The sequence below is a fragment of the Amyelois transitella genome, chromosome 10 (assembly GCF_032362555.1).
Source record: "Amyelois transitella isolate CPQ chromosome 10, ilAmyTran1.1, whole genome shotgun sequence".
Classification (NCBI taxonomy): Eukaryota; Metazoa; Arthropoda; class Insecta; order Lepidoptera; family Pyralidae; genus Amyelois; species Amyelois transitella.
In genome coordinates this window covers 1,155,298-1,171,385 of record NC_083513.1, presented here as the reverse complement: position 1 = coordinate 1,171,385, position 16,088 = coordinate 1,155,298, and the positions used below count along the sequence as shown (strand labels likewise).

The window sequence follows — 16,088 nt, the reverse complement described above, 5'->3', positions numbered from 1 at the left end:
AGCCAGGACCAGCGCTTTGGAAAGAGTAAAAGTAGAAAATTTGCAAGATATGGATGTAGGTAAGAAGTATATTAATAGACTGAAGGATGAATTTGAAGATTTAGAGGAAATGAGCGATATTGAAGATGGATGGAAGGAATTTAAAGAAAGAATTGTGAAAGTAGCTGTTGAAGTGTGTGGTGTAAGTAGAAGAAGGAAAGGAAAAAATCACAAAAATGCGTGGATGAGTAAAGATGTGCAAGAACTTGTGCGATTAAAGAAGAAAGCATGGCTGGATTTGTTAGCAGCAAAAGCTAACTTAAGAATGCAAGAGGTTATAGATGAAGATGTGAATGAAGCACGTAAGGAATATAAGAAAATGAAAGATTTGGTTAAGAAAGCTGTGATTAGAAAGAAAGAAGAGTATAAAGAGGATTTTGATAAAAGGCTATCGGAAGACTTTCAGTCAAATCTGAAAGTATTCTGGAAATCCGTAAGGTCAGCCCGAGGAAATACTATAACCAGAGAGCTGACTAGGATCAGATGCCAGGATGGTAGCGTTGTGAAAGGAGAAGAATGTGTACTAAAGATATGGAAGGACTATTTTGAAAGTTTATTTGAAAAAAAGGAAGGAAATAAGAAAGATTTCTGCTATAGCGAAGAAAAAGAGAATGAGATGGAAGGCGAAATTGAAATGTTCGAAATTGTGGAAGCACTTAAGAGTATGAAAGCGGGAAAGGCTGCTGGGTGTGATAGAGTGTCGGTCGAGATGCTTAAAGCAGGAAAAGGCGTAGTAGCTAGTCAGTTGTACTGCCTTTTCAATTTGTGTTGGAGAAGCGGCCGAGTACCAAAAGATTGGTGTAAGGCTGTTATCGTGCCACTTTACAAAGGAAAAGGGTCACAGCTGGACTGCAAAAATTATCGTGGTATAAGCCTGCTTAGCGTCGTCGGCAAATTGTATGCTAAGGTATTGATTAATAGAGTCAGGAATGAAACTGATGACAAAATATGGGATGCTCAAGCGGGATTTCGAAAGGGAATGGGATGTACTGATCAGGTCTTTTCCTTGCGGTGCATAGCCGAAAAGTTTTTGGCCAAGAGTCAAAAAGTCTATTGCACATTCGTAGATCTGGAAAAGGCCTATGACAGAGTTGAGAGGAATGAATTGTGGTCAGCACTTTCTATGCATGGGGTGAGCAGTCTCTTAATACGAGCACTGAAATCCTTATATGAGGATTCGAGTGCTTGTGTCAGGATAAACGGAGCGCACACTGAGTGGTTTAAGATTGAGAAAGGCGTTAGGCAAGGATGTGTTGCGTCACCGTGGCTGTTCAACCTATTTATGGATAGCTGTTTGACAGATTTGAAAGAGTCTAAAAGTGGATTAAGGATGAATGAGTTACTCGTCAAATGTCTGCTCTATGCCGACGATCAGGTTATACTGGCGTCATCAGCGGAGGAGTTACAGGAGATGGTAAACTGTATGCATGAAGCTTTAAAAGAGAAAGGAATGAAAGTGAACGTAAGTAAAACTAAAACACTGGTTTTTGAAATGGAGAAAGAAATGACAGCATGTAATATTTTGATTGGAGGAGAAAAAGTGGAGCAAGTGAAAGAGTTTGTATATCTAGGATCAAAGTTTACATCAGATGGCAAGTATGATAGTGATATTGAAAGGAGAGTGAACGCGGGGAACATGGTGAATGGAGCTTTGCATGCCTTTATGAGCAGTCAGAAACTATCCAAAAAGGCTCGACTGGCTGTGCACAGGGGCGTGTTGGTCCCGACATTAATGTATGGGAGTGAAAGTTGGGTATGGCAAAAGAAGCATGAAAGCAGAATAAATGCAGTGGAAATGAGAGTGTTAAGGAGTATGATGGGTGTGAAATTGAGTGACAGGATAAGGAACAGCGTGATAAGGGAATGTTGTGATGTGAAAGAAGATGTAGTTACAGGAATAGAAAAGGGTATGTTGAGATGGTTCGGTCATGTGGAGAGGATGAATGAAAACAGGTTGACTAAGCAGATATACAAGGAGAGTGTGGAGGGAAAGGTCGGAGTGGGAAGACCTAGACGAACGTATCTTGATCAAATTAAGGACGTCCTGGTAAAGGGTCAGGTCAAAAGTACCCGAAACCGCCGAGCTTGTATGAAGAGAGTTATGAATGTGGACGAAGCGAAAGAAGTATGCAGAGATCGTGGCAAGTGGAAAGAGGTAGTCTCTGCCTACCCCTCCGGGAAAGAGGCGTGATTTTATGTATGTATGTATGTATGTAAAGCCAGGACGACGATGATTATCATGTCCAACAAATTTTTCTATTGATCATAGGTAATTATTTTTTTTCCCCTAAACCGATTTCGACATAACAGTTTCGACAATGCTCCTAATAATTATTTGTAAAAACCGCGTTCAAATCCGTTAAGAACTTTATTTTTGTAAACTGACGTACCCCGGATCCCGAAACACTTCTATGGAGAGCAACCATGAACATGGAAAGCTGATGATTGCAGGTTCATTGAGGTTATAGTTACGTAGTGGTTGAATACCCTAGGTCCTTACATCTGCACACTGAAGGACCTGTTTGATGAGTCTAATCATGCCAAATCGTCGGCAAACCCTTAGTCGCCTTTTACGACATCCGTGGGAAACAGATGGAGTGGTCCTATTTTTTTTATATTAGCGCCGGGAACCACACGGCACGTCAAAGAGTACCAATAAAGGTAACTTGATACTCGTACGCGGTTGATTTTTATTAGCAGTGCGCCACGGGGTGTCAGACATGAGATAGTAATTAAAAAAATTACTTATTTGAAATGATAATATTTGCCACTTTGTATTCTGATGACGACTAAATAATTATTGCAATGTCGTTGTTTTAATTAAATAATTCTATTTGCGAACTAGTTAATGACTTGATAACGGTTTGGGATCCGTCACAGAAGTTGATATTGGGCCTTGAAAATGTATTCTAGTTGCAAAGTGTTTGGCGGCCTCTGTGGCGCAGCGGTAGTATGCTTTTCTGTGACACCGGAGGTCCCGGGTTCGAATCCCGGTCAGGGCATGATGACAAAAGAACTTTTTCTGATTGGCCTGGGTCTTGGATATTTATCTATATAAGTATTTATTATAAAATATATTAGTATCACGTTACACAAGTCTCGAACTTACTTCGTGGCTAATTCAATCTGTGTAATTTGTCCCATATACATATATATATTTATTTATTTACATAAATACATACATATGGTCACGTCTATATCCCTTGCGGGGTAGACAGAGCCAACAGTCTTGAAAAGACTGAATGGCCACGTTCAGCTATTTGGCTTAATGATAGAATTGAGATTCAAATAGTGACAGGTTGCTAGCCCATCGCCTAGAAAAGAATCCCAAGTTTGTAAGCCTATCCCTTAGTCGCCTTTTACGACATCCATGAGAAAGAAATCGAGTGGTCCTATTCTTTTTTTATTGGTGCCGGGAACCACACGGCTAACTCAATCTGTGTAATTTGTCCCATATATATTAATATTGTCCCATATATATTGACACATTAATATTTATTTATTTAAGTGTATTTATAAGTGCTGAAAAATTGTATTTGCAGAAAAAAGAACTGCATCGTTTGCAGGTGGTCCTAAATTCACGCGTGAAGGTGGCGTTTAATTCGCGCGGGTGAATCTGTGCATAAAATCTTGTAAAATACCTATAATATGTTGAAAAAATTGCACCGCATCGCGGAATAATTTCTGCTGAATATTCAAAAGGCTGTTTTGCATTTGCAAGCTTACTTGACACACTTGACCTGAAAATAAGCAGAGTAAATATAAGTCACAGTTTTTCAGGTCAAAATTAAATTTTACTATATTATTTACTATCTTGATGGAGGCCTGACACTCAAGGAGGTAAGAGCACTCATAGACCTAGAGCCTTTGGGGGGCAGACAGGGCCAACAGTCTTGACAATACTGAAAGGCCACGTTCAGCTGTATGGCTTCATGTTGTAATTGCCTACATGAGGAAAGTTCATGAGCCTATCCCCTAGTCTTCTTTTACGACTTTCATGAGAAAGATATGGAGAGGTCTTATTCCTTTTTATATTACATCTTTCCACTTGCCATGATACTTACTAATTTATTTTTCTTCATCCACATTCGTAACATTCTTTATGCACGCTCTTATAGAAGTTTTAATTTTTTCTGGTAATTATCCCCATTGGTCTCACCTATGGCTACTATCCAGGAGTAGATAAGGTAATTACACGAAATCCCATGCTATATTCTCTAGTCGCCTCTTTTGTGATCTGCGGATAAAACTTATCTTTCTGAAAGAGCCGGTAATCACTAGGCACAAATAGTAAATTGGCAGGACAGCTAAACATTTTTTAATTTGTAAATTGAGTGACCTAATTCTATTTGTCAGCAGCTATTATGTAAAGTACATAGCAAAAGTTGATTAAAAATAATAGGAGCAGTTGTGACGTCACTAAACAATTATTACCTGATGTTGCAACAGACTTTTTCTTAGGCTGTGTCATTGGCTAAGTTAAGTTTTTATCACTAGTATTTTTTTATTTCACGCCTTTTAACATTTTTTGATCTTGATTAACTCTTTATTAATTATAGAGTACGAATAAATGTCGATAAAGTGAAAGAAGTTTTCATATGGCAAGTGAGGAAATATAATCTCTGCATACCCCTTTGGGAAAACGGTATTATATGGTTACCTTATATAAGTTAATTACTATAGTATCTTAAAATATATATATACTAGTAGCTGATGTAGCGGACGCTAAGGCGAACAAACTATTTATTATAAATGATAATTATGAGATAAAAGTTAACATAGAGAATTGCTATGGAAAAATGAGACAACGCGATCTCAATGTTTTCAGTTTAGTCAATAACGCAGTATATTATAGAGAGCCCGTGTAAATCACTTATAATTTTTTTCAAAAATTTTATAAAAACTTAATTAAAATCGTAATTATAATAAAATTGTTTTTTTTTTTATTGCGCAAGTGTTACCATTTTAAAGTTAAAAAAAGAAATAGTTAATCATTCGGTTTTTGAAAAATGAGTGACTTAACTTTTTATTTTGTAACGAATGTTTTTTATTTTCGCAAATAATTACCTAGGTGTTTTCTTAAACATTTTTTTTTATTGGTAATAAGTTGGTTTTTTTTTTGGCAAAATGACTGTGTCGCTAGATAAGGTGCCCTTTGAGGATGCCCTCAACATGACAGGTAAATATCAGATCAATGATATACGGTATTATTTTAAAAAGAAAATACATTTTTACGAAATGTGTTTGTAAAGATAAAACTATTAAACTATCTTCTAAACTATTGGACCTTTTTGTGCCGTGTGGTTCGCGGCAGCAATAAAAAAAGGGACCTCTCCTCTTCTTTCCCGTGAATGTCGTAAAAGGCGTCTAAGTAATAGGCTCATAAACTTGGGATTCTTTTTTTAGTCGATGGGCTAGCAACCTGTCACTATTTAAATCTCAATTCTATCATCAAGCCAAACAGCTGAATGTGGGCTATCAGTCTTTACAAGACTGTTGGCTCTGTCTACCCCGCAAGGAATATAGACGTGACTTTATGTATATATGATCAATACTACCTGTGCGGGTCGCTACTAGATATATGACATAATTTCCAGGGTTTGGTAGATTCAACTACGGAATCTTCCTGCTAGTTGGTAGCATCATCACGGGTATGGGGTTTGAGATCTTCTCTGTGGCGTACTTGGTGCCGGCCAGTGCTTGTGAGCTGAACACCACCAGTTTCCATCAAGGGTTGATGGCGGCAACCCCTCTTGTTGGTAAGGGAAGATTTAATTTCTTTGTTTCTTTAATAATTTCTCATTGAAGTTGAAAGTTCTTGTAAAATGTTCTTGTGGCTGCTTGGAAGAGATTGCGTTATGAGATAAGCCTTCTGTACATAAGTTTAGGATAAATTATTTTTGTTATAATTTATCTATAGGTACTTTATATTATAAAGTTTGTTTGTTTGAACGCGCTAATCTTAGGAACTATTGGTTTGATTGAATTGAAAAATTCGTTGAGCGTTGAATAGTCCATTTATAGAGGAAGGCTTTAGGCTATATAACATCACGCTACCTCCGTCGATAAATGGACTATTAAACACTAAAAGAATTTTTCAAATTTGAATTAGTAGTTCCTGAGATAAGCACGTTCAAACTAACAAACAAACTCTTCAGCTTTATAATATTAGTATAGATTTAAAAATTTTGGCTCCGTCAGTGTTATTAGTGTCATTTCTATTCGGTGCGTCACACTATATTCACTTATCGTCGATCGAATAACGTTATGAAGCCGTCTTCCTCCTGACTCAAGTCCCGGTTGCATCCTCAGTTATCTAGAGAGTATATTAACTGTCAAAATAAATAATTAAATAATAAAAAGGGGGCTCCTATACCAAAAACGTGATTTCTAAGCAACTTTTTGGTCGATTTTAATAAACAGATATACCTACACATTAACGTAATCCACACTAATAATCCACACTCCACACTAATAATAAAGAGGAAAGATTTGTATTTTTGTATGTTTGTGTGGAATAAACTCAAAAACTACTGGTCCGATTTTGATAAAATTTGGCACAGCTATAGAATAGACCTTCAAAAGTGACATAGGCATAAATTTATTTTGAAATAAAATAGTTTTCAGGTAGATTATTCAACATTCATAAAGTAATCCGGGGAAAAAAGCGCTACCGAAAATCTTTCCGTGCGTGCGCTGGATCCACTGTTGATTATACAGACATACAATGTATTACAAAAATAAAGGTTTTTTGCAGATCTATAAAAAAGTCCGCGACACGATATATCTAACTTCTATAATTTAGTAACTACAAGGTATTTTGTGCGTAAAAAATTATGTAAATTCAAAGGTGCGTTTTGAGAATTATTATTACACAAGCATATTAATCCTTATGATTGAAAGTTGTTTTATCATCAAGATAATTTTACGGAGATAAACTTTGTCCTTTACAGCTCAGTGATTGGATAAATAGATTCTGAAATATCGTGAAATTAATTTTTGTGAGGAACACAGCATAAAGAAAAATGTAAAAAAAAATATCAAAGCTAATAAAAAAAATATTCCACTTTAAAAACTTTGATTAGGTGCACAGATTTGTAATTTAAATTATATATATATATATATATATATATATATGTATATCTATAATTTTATATATATCTATAAATATAGTACATAATTGTAAAAATAAATATTATCGCCTGAGAGAAATGTTTACTCTTTGTTTATTTCAAAATATAAAACACAAAAATATGTCCACCCGTGCGAAGCCGGGGCGGGCCGCTAGTGAATAAATATTAATGTAACAAAAGTGATGATGGCACGGAACCATGCGCGGCTCGCACTTTGCCGTTTTTGTGATTTCCTGACCAGTGTTTTATCACTTTCCTTTTCATAGGTATCATAGCCACATCCCACATCTGGGGTTACTTAGCTGACACTCGTGGGAGAAAGAAGATACTACGTTACTCTATGATGTTGGGTTTCTGCGCCGGCGCCGCGGCTACCTTGTCCCCCAATTGGATAGTATTTAGTGTACTTAAACTGATGTCTTCTAGTGCGTGAGTGTCCCGATCAGTACAATAAACTTACTATAAGCCGCAACTTCGTGAATTTAGCGCCACCTACAAAAAGCGACAAATTTAGCGCAAAAGAGACAAATTAAAAGTCACCTACGAAAAGAGACGAATTAAAAGAAACTGAAAAAAGCGCCAAATTTAGCGTCACCTACAAAAAGCGGCAAATTTATCGTCAGCTACAAAAGGTTTGTCGCAAATCCCACGGGAGATTTAGTTTTTACCGAGACGAGAGCACCCTTTGTTCTTCTCCAGACTCTTAATTAAATATTTATAAATGAAAAATTTCAAAGAGATTGGTTCAGTAGATAACGCGTGAAGTGAAAACATATAAACTAACTTTCGCATTTATAAACATTATTATTTATTTTAAGATTAACCAGGTATGAAAGTACTTGGTTGTCATTTTGGGGTTAGTATTATTTTGGTGGTCAACATAAATTTGGCTTAATCACGATTATAATCCACATTTCATCAGACCTTCGCGACTCCTTTTTTTTGCATTAAACCTAAGTTCAATAACCGTGATGAGACCAATATATAATTTTTCAACAGGGTCGCTGGATCTTACGCTTTGTCAATCACTCTGCTAAGCGAATGCACGCCAATGTCTCGCAGAAATACAGTCATCATACTCACCGGTACTGTCTTCATGGCCTGCCAGGGGATAATGGCTGGTAATTCAATCATTCATTCGTAAAATCACGTCTATATTCCTTGAGGGAGTAGACTGAGCCAGCAGTCTTGAAATACTGACAGGCCACGTTCAACTGTCTGGTTTAATGATAGAATTGAGATTCAAATAGTGACGGGTTGCTAGCCCATCGCCTAAAAGAGGAATACCAAGTATATGAGCATATCCCTTAGTGGCCTTTTACGATGTCCATGGGAAAGGGATGGAGTGGTCCTATTCTTTATTTTTTATTGATGCCGGAAACCACACGGCACCAATTTTATTCTTTGTTACGATACAAACTCGCAGAAAAACTTATTTTGTTTGAACTGGTGTGTAAAAAAGTGTTGTTGGCACTATTTTTCTGTATTCAGGATATAGCATGGAATATCTTCAATAGAATATAATATAATTATGGACAGAAATGATATAGGCCAGTAACTTCTTAAAACAATCTAAGTGACTTAGGTAAGGTTATTCAAGAGTTGCCCTTAACATAAAATCATCAGCAAGTTTTCAAATACCTTGTTATCAGTACGCTTTTGAGACTCATATTATTCTTTTCAGCCCTCTCCATCCCTGTTCTTCCCCTAACCTTCTCCTTCTACATCCCTTACCTGGACATCCACTTCAACTCCTGGAGGCTTCTCAACCTGATCTTCAGCTGTCCCTGTGCCATCAGCGCCTTCGGTCTTCTGTTTGCGTACGAGAGTCCAAAATATCTGCTAAGTTCTGGAGATCATGACCAGGCAATGGATATATTGAAACGCGTGTTTGTGGTCAATACTGGGAAAGATAAGGATTTGTACATGGTAAGTCAGGTCAGGATTCATTAAGCTTTATATCAGAGAGAATATAATGTTAAGTCACTCAGAAAAAAGTCGTGTATAACTTGACTCAACCAGACCAGGATCCATAGTCAAGCGCTTATTCCGGTGTTCCTCTCCAGAGTGGTGAGGATGTAACCGGGACTTGGAGGAGGAAGAAGGTTCAGGAAAATAAGGAGTGGAGTGAGGAGCGGGATATTATAAAAGGTTTTTCAAAATACCTTCACATACAGTCAGTGGCATTCAAACCTCTGTCCATACCACAAGTTTCGAACTTTCTTCGAGGTTAACTCTATCTGTGTAATTTGTCCCGTATAGATATATTTATATTTATTTATTATACAACCCTACGACTAAGGGGATAGGCTTATAAACTTGAGATTCTTCTTGTAGGCGATGGTCTAGCAACTTGTCACTATTTGAATCTTAATTCTATCTTAAAACCAAATAGCTGAATGTGACCTATCTTTTCAAGACTGTTGACTCAGTCTACCACGCAAGGGATATAGACGTGATTATATGTATGTATGTACGTATTATACAACCCAAAGCCTATGGGAGACAGAATATCATAACTAAGATAGAAGACATAAAATGATTCTTAAACAAAGTTCTAGCTCGTAAATATAAATTCTAGCTAAATTAAAGTTCAAAAACCAAAACCCTCATGAAATTCTGATGGTGATCATTTTACAGGTGAAGTCTGTAGTCCTAGATGAAGACAATGGCTCTAAGAAGACCACCGGTTTCTGGTCGTCAATAGTAGTCCAGACGACGCCATTGTTAAAACCTCCCTTGCTGTGGAACACTTTACTTATATCTGTGATATTCGTTATAGTTTACATTTGGTAAGAATTTGCTATTATTAATACATATAAAGTTGGATAATCAGCTGTTACCATTTACAAATCAAAATTTGTTGCTCAGAAGATGCCTACGCTTATTTAATATTTTCTTTATCTTCTTTAGGCTCATTGGCTTTGATTTTTTTTAACATGTCCATTGAAATTTTCAAGCACAAGGTTTTTCAACTTCTATCATACAATGTAACAAAATCAAAACATGATGTAACTATGTACCTAGCCAAATAGTTTCTTTTTAAAAAAGGTTCTCAATTAAAGGTTTTGCCCTGCTCGCCTTTATTTGTTGATGTTTTAAAATAAACATTAGACCACTAAAGTAACTGTTATTGTAGTTAGATGAAGCGAAACCATTCAAGTACAAAGATGTAATCTCTTCCCCCTGGGAAAGAGGCGTGATTTGATGTATGTATTCGTAGAATAAAATTCCATTCATTTATTTGTCTCGCTCTGCGCCAACGTCATTGTCCTGTTTGGTTTCTTTCCACCCAAAGGTTGACTGGAAGAGATTGCATTAGCGATAAGTCCGCCTTTGTACCATCTCTGTCTGTTTGGTGCTGTTTTGTATGTTTTATTCTTATGGTGCAATCAAGAGTTTTATCTATCTTTTTGTAGCTTCAACCCCTACATGGTGTGGCTACCATTCATGGCCGATGGATTCATGAGGGCTGTGGAAGGTGGAGCCCAAGACATGACCATATGTGACATGATCAGATCCTCACAAAATGCCACCAACAATAGTCAGGTAAATATAGAATTAATTGAAATGTGATCAAATGTGGTAAAGGGTCAGGTCAAAAGTACCCGAAACCGCCGAGCTTGTATGAAGAAAGTTATGAATGTGGATGAAGTGAAAGAAGTATGCAGAGATCGTGGCAAGTGGAAAGAGGTAGTCTCTGCCTACCCCTCCGGGTAAGAGGCGTGATTTTATGTATGTATGTATGTAGAAGACAACTAAAGATTAAAACTAACAACTGGTGCACCAAATTTTCACGTAAACCTTAAAATTGGCAAAATTGTAAACATGTCTTATATTATTTATGTTTCAAAGTCATCAAATTGTAATGAGATAGGAATCCGCTTCGTTAAAAGAGAAAGACATATAATAAGTGAATAAGCAAATATTAATAGCAATACCAAAAAGTATATTTAATGCATTCGATTAAGTAATTCTTTAAGAGGAAACATTTTTCAGATGATTTACGAGTATCGTACAGTAAAATGTTTTTCTATTTATCTTCTAAATACTGTTATAAATCTTACACATTATGTAGATAAGATACTACATTATTACATTCAAATAAGAAATACGCAATCTTCATTTTGTGTCGAATCATGCTTACAGAAGTTGACTTCGAATGGATTGTTTGCATTAAATGATGCATTGTTTAATTTTATAATTTGCTCATTAAATACATTTTAAACATTAGCTACTTCAATACTTATAACAGGTTGATAAAGTTTTGTGTACAGGGGGAAAAATTTGAGAGTTTTGGGATTTCCTGCAATACATTTTAAAGGCAAGGATAACTGAAAGTGCCGTGTGGTTCCCGGCACCAACAGAAAAAAGAATTAGACCAATCTCTCTCTTTCCCATGGATGTCGCAAAAAGCACCTAAGGAATAGGCTTATAAACTCTGGATACTTCTTTTAGGCGACGGGCTAGCCACCTGTCTCATTCCATGAATGAGTAAGCCAAACAGCTGATAAACCTGTTTATTAAGTAAAGGTTTACAAACTTGGGATTCTACTTCACGGCAATGTGCTAGCAATCTGTAAATGTTTCAATCTCAATTGTAGCAGTAAGCCATACAGCTGAACGTGGCCTATCAGTCTTTTCAAGACCAGTGGCTCTGTCTAACCCTTAACGAATGTATGTATGTATGTTTCAGACAGAGAACACTTGCGCACTGAACCAGATAGCTATGTTGATGGTGTTCGGCATCGGGATACTGTTAGCGGTGTTGAACACGGTTTTGGGAACTCTAGTCAACTATCTTGGAAGGAAAAACCTATTGATTGGTATACAGGTAACGAAATATACTGTCTAGATATCTTTATTTATTGCCTGTGCGATGGGAGGTATAGATAAGATGCCAAGAGGTCCACACTTAAATAATATTTTTTTTTTAGTTTGCTGTTGAGGAATTTTACTTTATTTTAATTAGGTAGAATTATTGTTAGTCTTGTTTACAAATTGTATTTGTAGTCACATTTTGTAAATTAAATGAATTATGAAAACGAAATCTCAAAGTATCTCAAGTGCCGCGTGTGGTTCCCGGCACCAATAAAAAAAGCTTGTACTGTTTCAATATTAAAATAGAATCACATGGTAAATTTTTCTCTTGAATTCGTCTGACGATCGTCACTTTTTTATTTTCGTTCTTTTTCGAAATATTTTTTTTTGTGGTCAATTACATAACAACAAACATAAGAAGGTTGCATATTTTCCAAACACAAACAGAAATTATTATAAGACTGAGAACAAATGTTTGCTAACACGTTAACTATTAGCTAGCAATGTTATACATGGTATTAGAAATACTAGTGAACTATCTGGGAAGGAAGTAGTTACTGATAGGTATGTATAAAGATGTTACAGCATTAAGATATTGAGATAACACGAGAATATTTAATGATTTAAATAAGGTAACAAACAATGTAAATACATACATACATATAATCACGTCGATATCCCTTGCGGGGTAGAAAGAGCCAACAGTCTGGAAAAGACTGATAGGTCACGTTCAGCTGTTCGGCTTAGTGATAAAATTGAGATTCAAATAGTGACAGGCTGCTAGCTCATCGCCTAAAAGAAGAATATCAAGTTTATAAGCCTATCTCTTAGTCGCCTTTTACGACATCCATGGGAAAGAGACGGAGTGGTCCTATTAATTTTTTAAAGGTAAAAAAATTTTTCATTCTTCAGAAACTTCACTGCTTTTATGCAGAATTGAGACAATTTGAGTGCCGCGTGGTTCCCGGCTCCAATACAAAAAAGAATAGTCCACTCCATCTCTTTCCCATGGATGTCGTAAAAGGCGACTAAGGGATAGGCTTATAAAATTGCGATCCTTTTTTTTAAGGCGATGGTCTATCAACCTGTCACTATTTGGATCTTAATTCCATCATTAAGCCGAGCAGTTGAACGTGGCCATTCAGTCTTTTCGGGACTGTTGGCTCTGTCTACCCCGTAAGGGATATAGACGTGACTATATGTATGTATATACATATGTATGTTGAGACAAATTTTGGTAGGTATGTTTTTCCGAAAACTATCTGTAGTAGACGTGACTATATGTATGTAATGTACTATCTGTAGTAAGATACCTTTTTTGCAGATCGTTTCAGGCATAGCAGGTCTGTGTATAAACTCCAGTACTTATTGGATCTTGAGTGCGGTTCTCTTCATCATTTACGTGGCTGGAGTCCTCAACTTTGGTTATTTGTCTTCCTTCAGCGTTGATGTCTTCCCTACTTATGTCAAGTAAGCTTTACATTCTTTCATACATATATAGTAACGTCTATATCCCTCACGGGGTAGACATGGCCAACAGTCTTGAAAAGACTGATAGGCCACGTTGAGCTATTTGGCTTAATGACAGAATTGAGATTCAAATAGCGACAGGATGCTAGCCCATCGCCTGAAGAAAGAACCCCGAGTTTTTAAGCCTATCCCTAAGTCGCCTTTTACGACATCCATGGGAAAGAGATGGAGTGATCCTATTCTTTTTTGTATTGGTGCCGGGAACCACACGGCACATATCAATTCATTCCTGGATGAATAGGCGGTAAATAAACCTTTACCTTGTATCCGTCCATTCATCCATATAATCACGTCTATATCCCTGACAGAGCCAGCAGACTTGAAAGACTTACAGGCCACATTCAGGGTAAATGATAGAATTGAGATTAATAAAATAACAGGTTCCGTCGCTTCTGCTTTTTTTTATATCTAACTTTCAACATGAGCACACCATTTAACCTCTTTTTTCTGTACTTGTTACCGTATCTTCATATTAATCTCAAAATTATCTAGTCATCCATTTTATTATTTTTATCAGGATTAAAATAACTTATTTTTGGCCGTACCTAAGTAAGCTCTGCAGGCTGAGAAATAAGAAATGGTAAAATACTAGTTCTACTACATTCATTCATATTTTTTAATGTAGACAATGATTTAGATTTAAGAGATCTATATTTGCATATTGACGTCCGATTAAAATGGTGCAGTGTAGTTTGTTCCGCCGCTTCTTCTACACATGCGCTTTGGAAGCGGTAGTAGTTGTAATTAGATTTAAGTGATGTGACGTCAATAAGTGATACCTTGTGTCCAATTTTGAAAATAAATTTATTCTATTCCATTCTATTGTGTTTTGTTCTGTTCTGTTCTTGATTGATCTCTTGATCTTGATGATGATTTTTACAGAGCTATGGCCGTGTGCTTAACTTTGATGGTGGGTCGTGGCAGTGCGGTGGTTGGCATCAATTTGCTCAAAGACCTTCTGGACACCAATTGCGAAGCTTCCTTCTATATCTTCGCTAGTGTGACAATTGGTAAGTTTCATATCACTGTGATTTAAATTCTGGAACATTATCCTCATGATTTGAGTGACTTTGATATTATGTAAAATTGAACGAATTTTCTAATATAAATACTAATTTCTGTATATCTATACTATTAGTTATTCTGTGTAGGTATATGTGAAGAAAGAGTAGCGTTGATGGGTATTTGCTATTTGTTACAGATAAGTTTCAGACAGTTAATTAACCTTCGAAAAGGTATTTAGTGTTTGTGTATTTTTAACTATATTGGTTTCCTTATTTTCAGTGGGAGGAATGATTGGATTGCTTCTACCTTCAGATAAAGCTTTGGCTAAACAGAAATGTCCTGAGACTTGAACGAAGAACCTCCTAAATGGGAGAACCTATCTACCTGATAAATGAAGGCAGTACAACGTATCTGTGATTTTGATATTGTAAACCAAATCACTAGTTATTAAAATAAATACCTACTATTTTATTAATTTAAGCCCATTACGTTTTGATATGAGGACGAATAAGATTGTGAATAAGATCTTTAAGTAACTTTTAAGTTTTATCTTTCTATTCTTTTGAACTATAACTAAATCATCATAACAAAGTATTATGCCTACATCTAATGGTTGCATTATTGTAATCAAATTAAAGTTTAATAAATTATTGTTGGTGTTATTAATTAACAATTAAATATTATAGTACACCTAATGCCGCACCTTGTCTCTCTCTTTCTCATGTATGTCGTAAAAGGTGACTAACGGCACATTCATCTTGTGCCACTTTTACCATGGTCCAATATGGATATTCCCTTACAAGATTAAGAGGTGCGACGGCAGCCGTACTCCTGTAAAAAAAAACTGGAAGTAAAAAAAATGGATCATGGTTAAAATGCGCAACCATAGCTCTTCAATAGGTGACGATGAACCGAAATTCACGTCAGAAGGAAGAAGAATATCATTGTACTAGAACTACTTATGCCTAATAAACATTACAAATATAGTAACACTAAGCAGAATACCCGAATAAGATAGGGACCAAAAGGCAAATGCTCTCTGCTTGTCACAGCGGAGCAAACTATAAATGTTTCAATCCTTACTCCCTTCGACTCGACTTTGACTCGTTCATTATATAATCACGTCTATATCCCTTTGCGGTGTATACAGAGCTAGCAGTCTTAAAAGACTGACAGGCCACGTTTAGCTGTTACGCTTAATGATAGAATTGAGAATCAAATAGTGACAGGTTGCTAGCCCATCGCCTAAAAGAAGAATCCCAAGTTTATAAGCCTATCCCTTGGCCGCCTTTTACGACATCCTTGGGAAAGAAATGGAATGGTCCTATTATTTTTTATATTAGTTCCCGGGAACCACACGGCACCAAGGAAGATATAATCACTATGTTTCCTAGTAAAGATTCATTGCGTACAAAGTTCGCGGGCAAGCCCTCTTACAAAATGGCAAGGCATCATTTGATTTGCTAAAACTACCCTCACTTTTGAATATCTGATTATCATTTTTAGGTTATCTATGACATTCGTCCATTTCGACCACCGGTCGACTGCTGGCAGTACCTT

At 36.4% G+C, this 16,088-nt stretch overlaps 1 protein-coding gene across 1 annotated transcript; it reads left to right on the top strand.

Annotated features, from left to right (window-relative positions):
- Positions 1 to 4,891: 4,891 nt before the first annotated feature.
- Positions 4,892 to 15,178, top strand: LOC106136768 (synaptic vesicle glycoprotein 2B). Its single transcript, XM_013337410.2, has 11 exons — positions 4,892 to 5,218; positions 5,637 to 5,798; positions 7,439 to 7,601; positions 8,172 to 8,293; positions 8,857 to 9,101; positions 9,813 to 9,964; positions 10,592 to 10,721; positions 11,869 to 12,006; positions 13,318 to 13,463; positions 14,406 to 14,533; positions 14,808 to 15,178. The coding sequence occupies exons 1-11, from the start codon at positions 5,167 to 5,169 to the stop codon at positions 14,876 to 14,878; spliced, it is 1,509 nt and encodes a 502-aa protein (XP_013192864.1). The 5' UTR covers positions 4,892 to 5,166; the 3' UTR covers positions 14,879 to 15,178.
- The last annotated feature ends 910 nt before the right edge of the window (positions 15,179 to 16,088 follow it).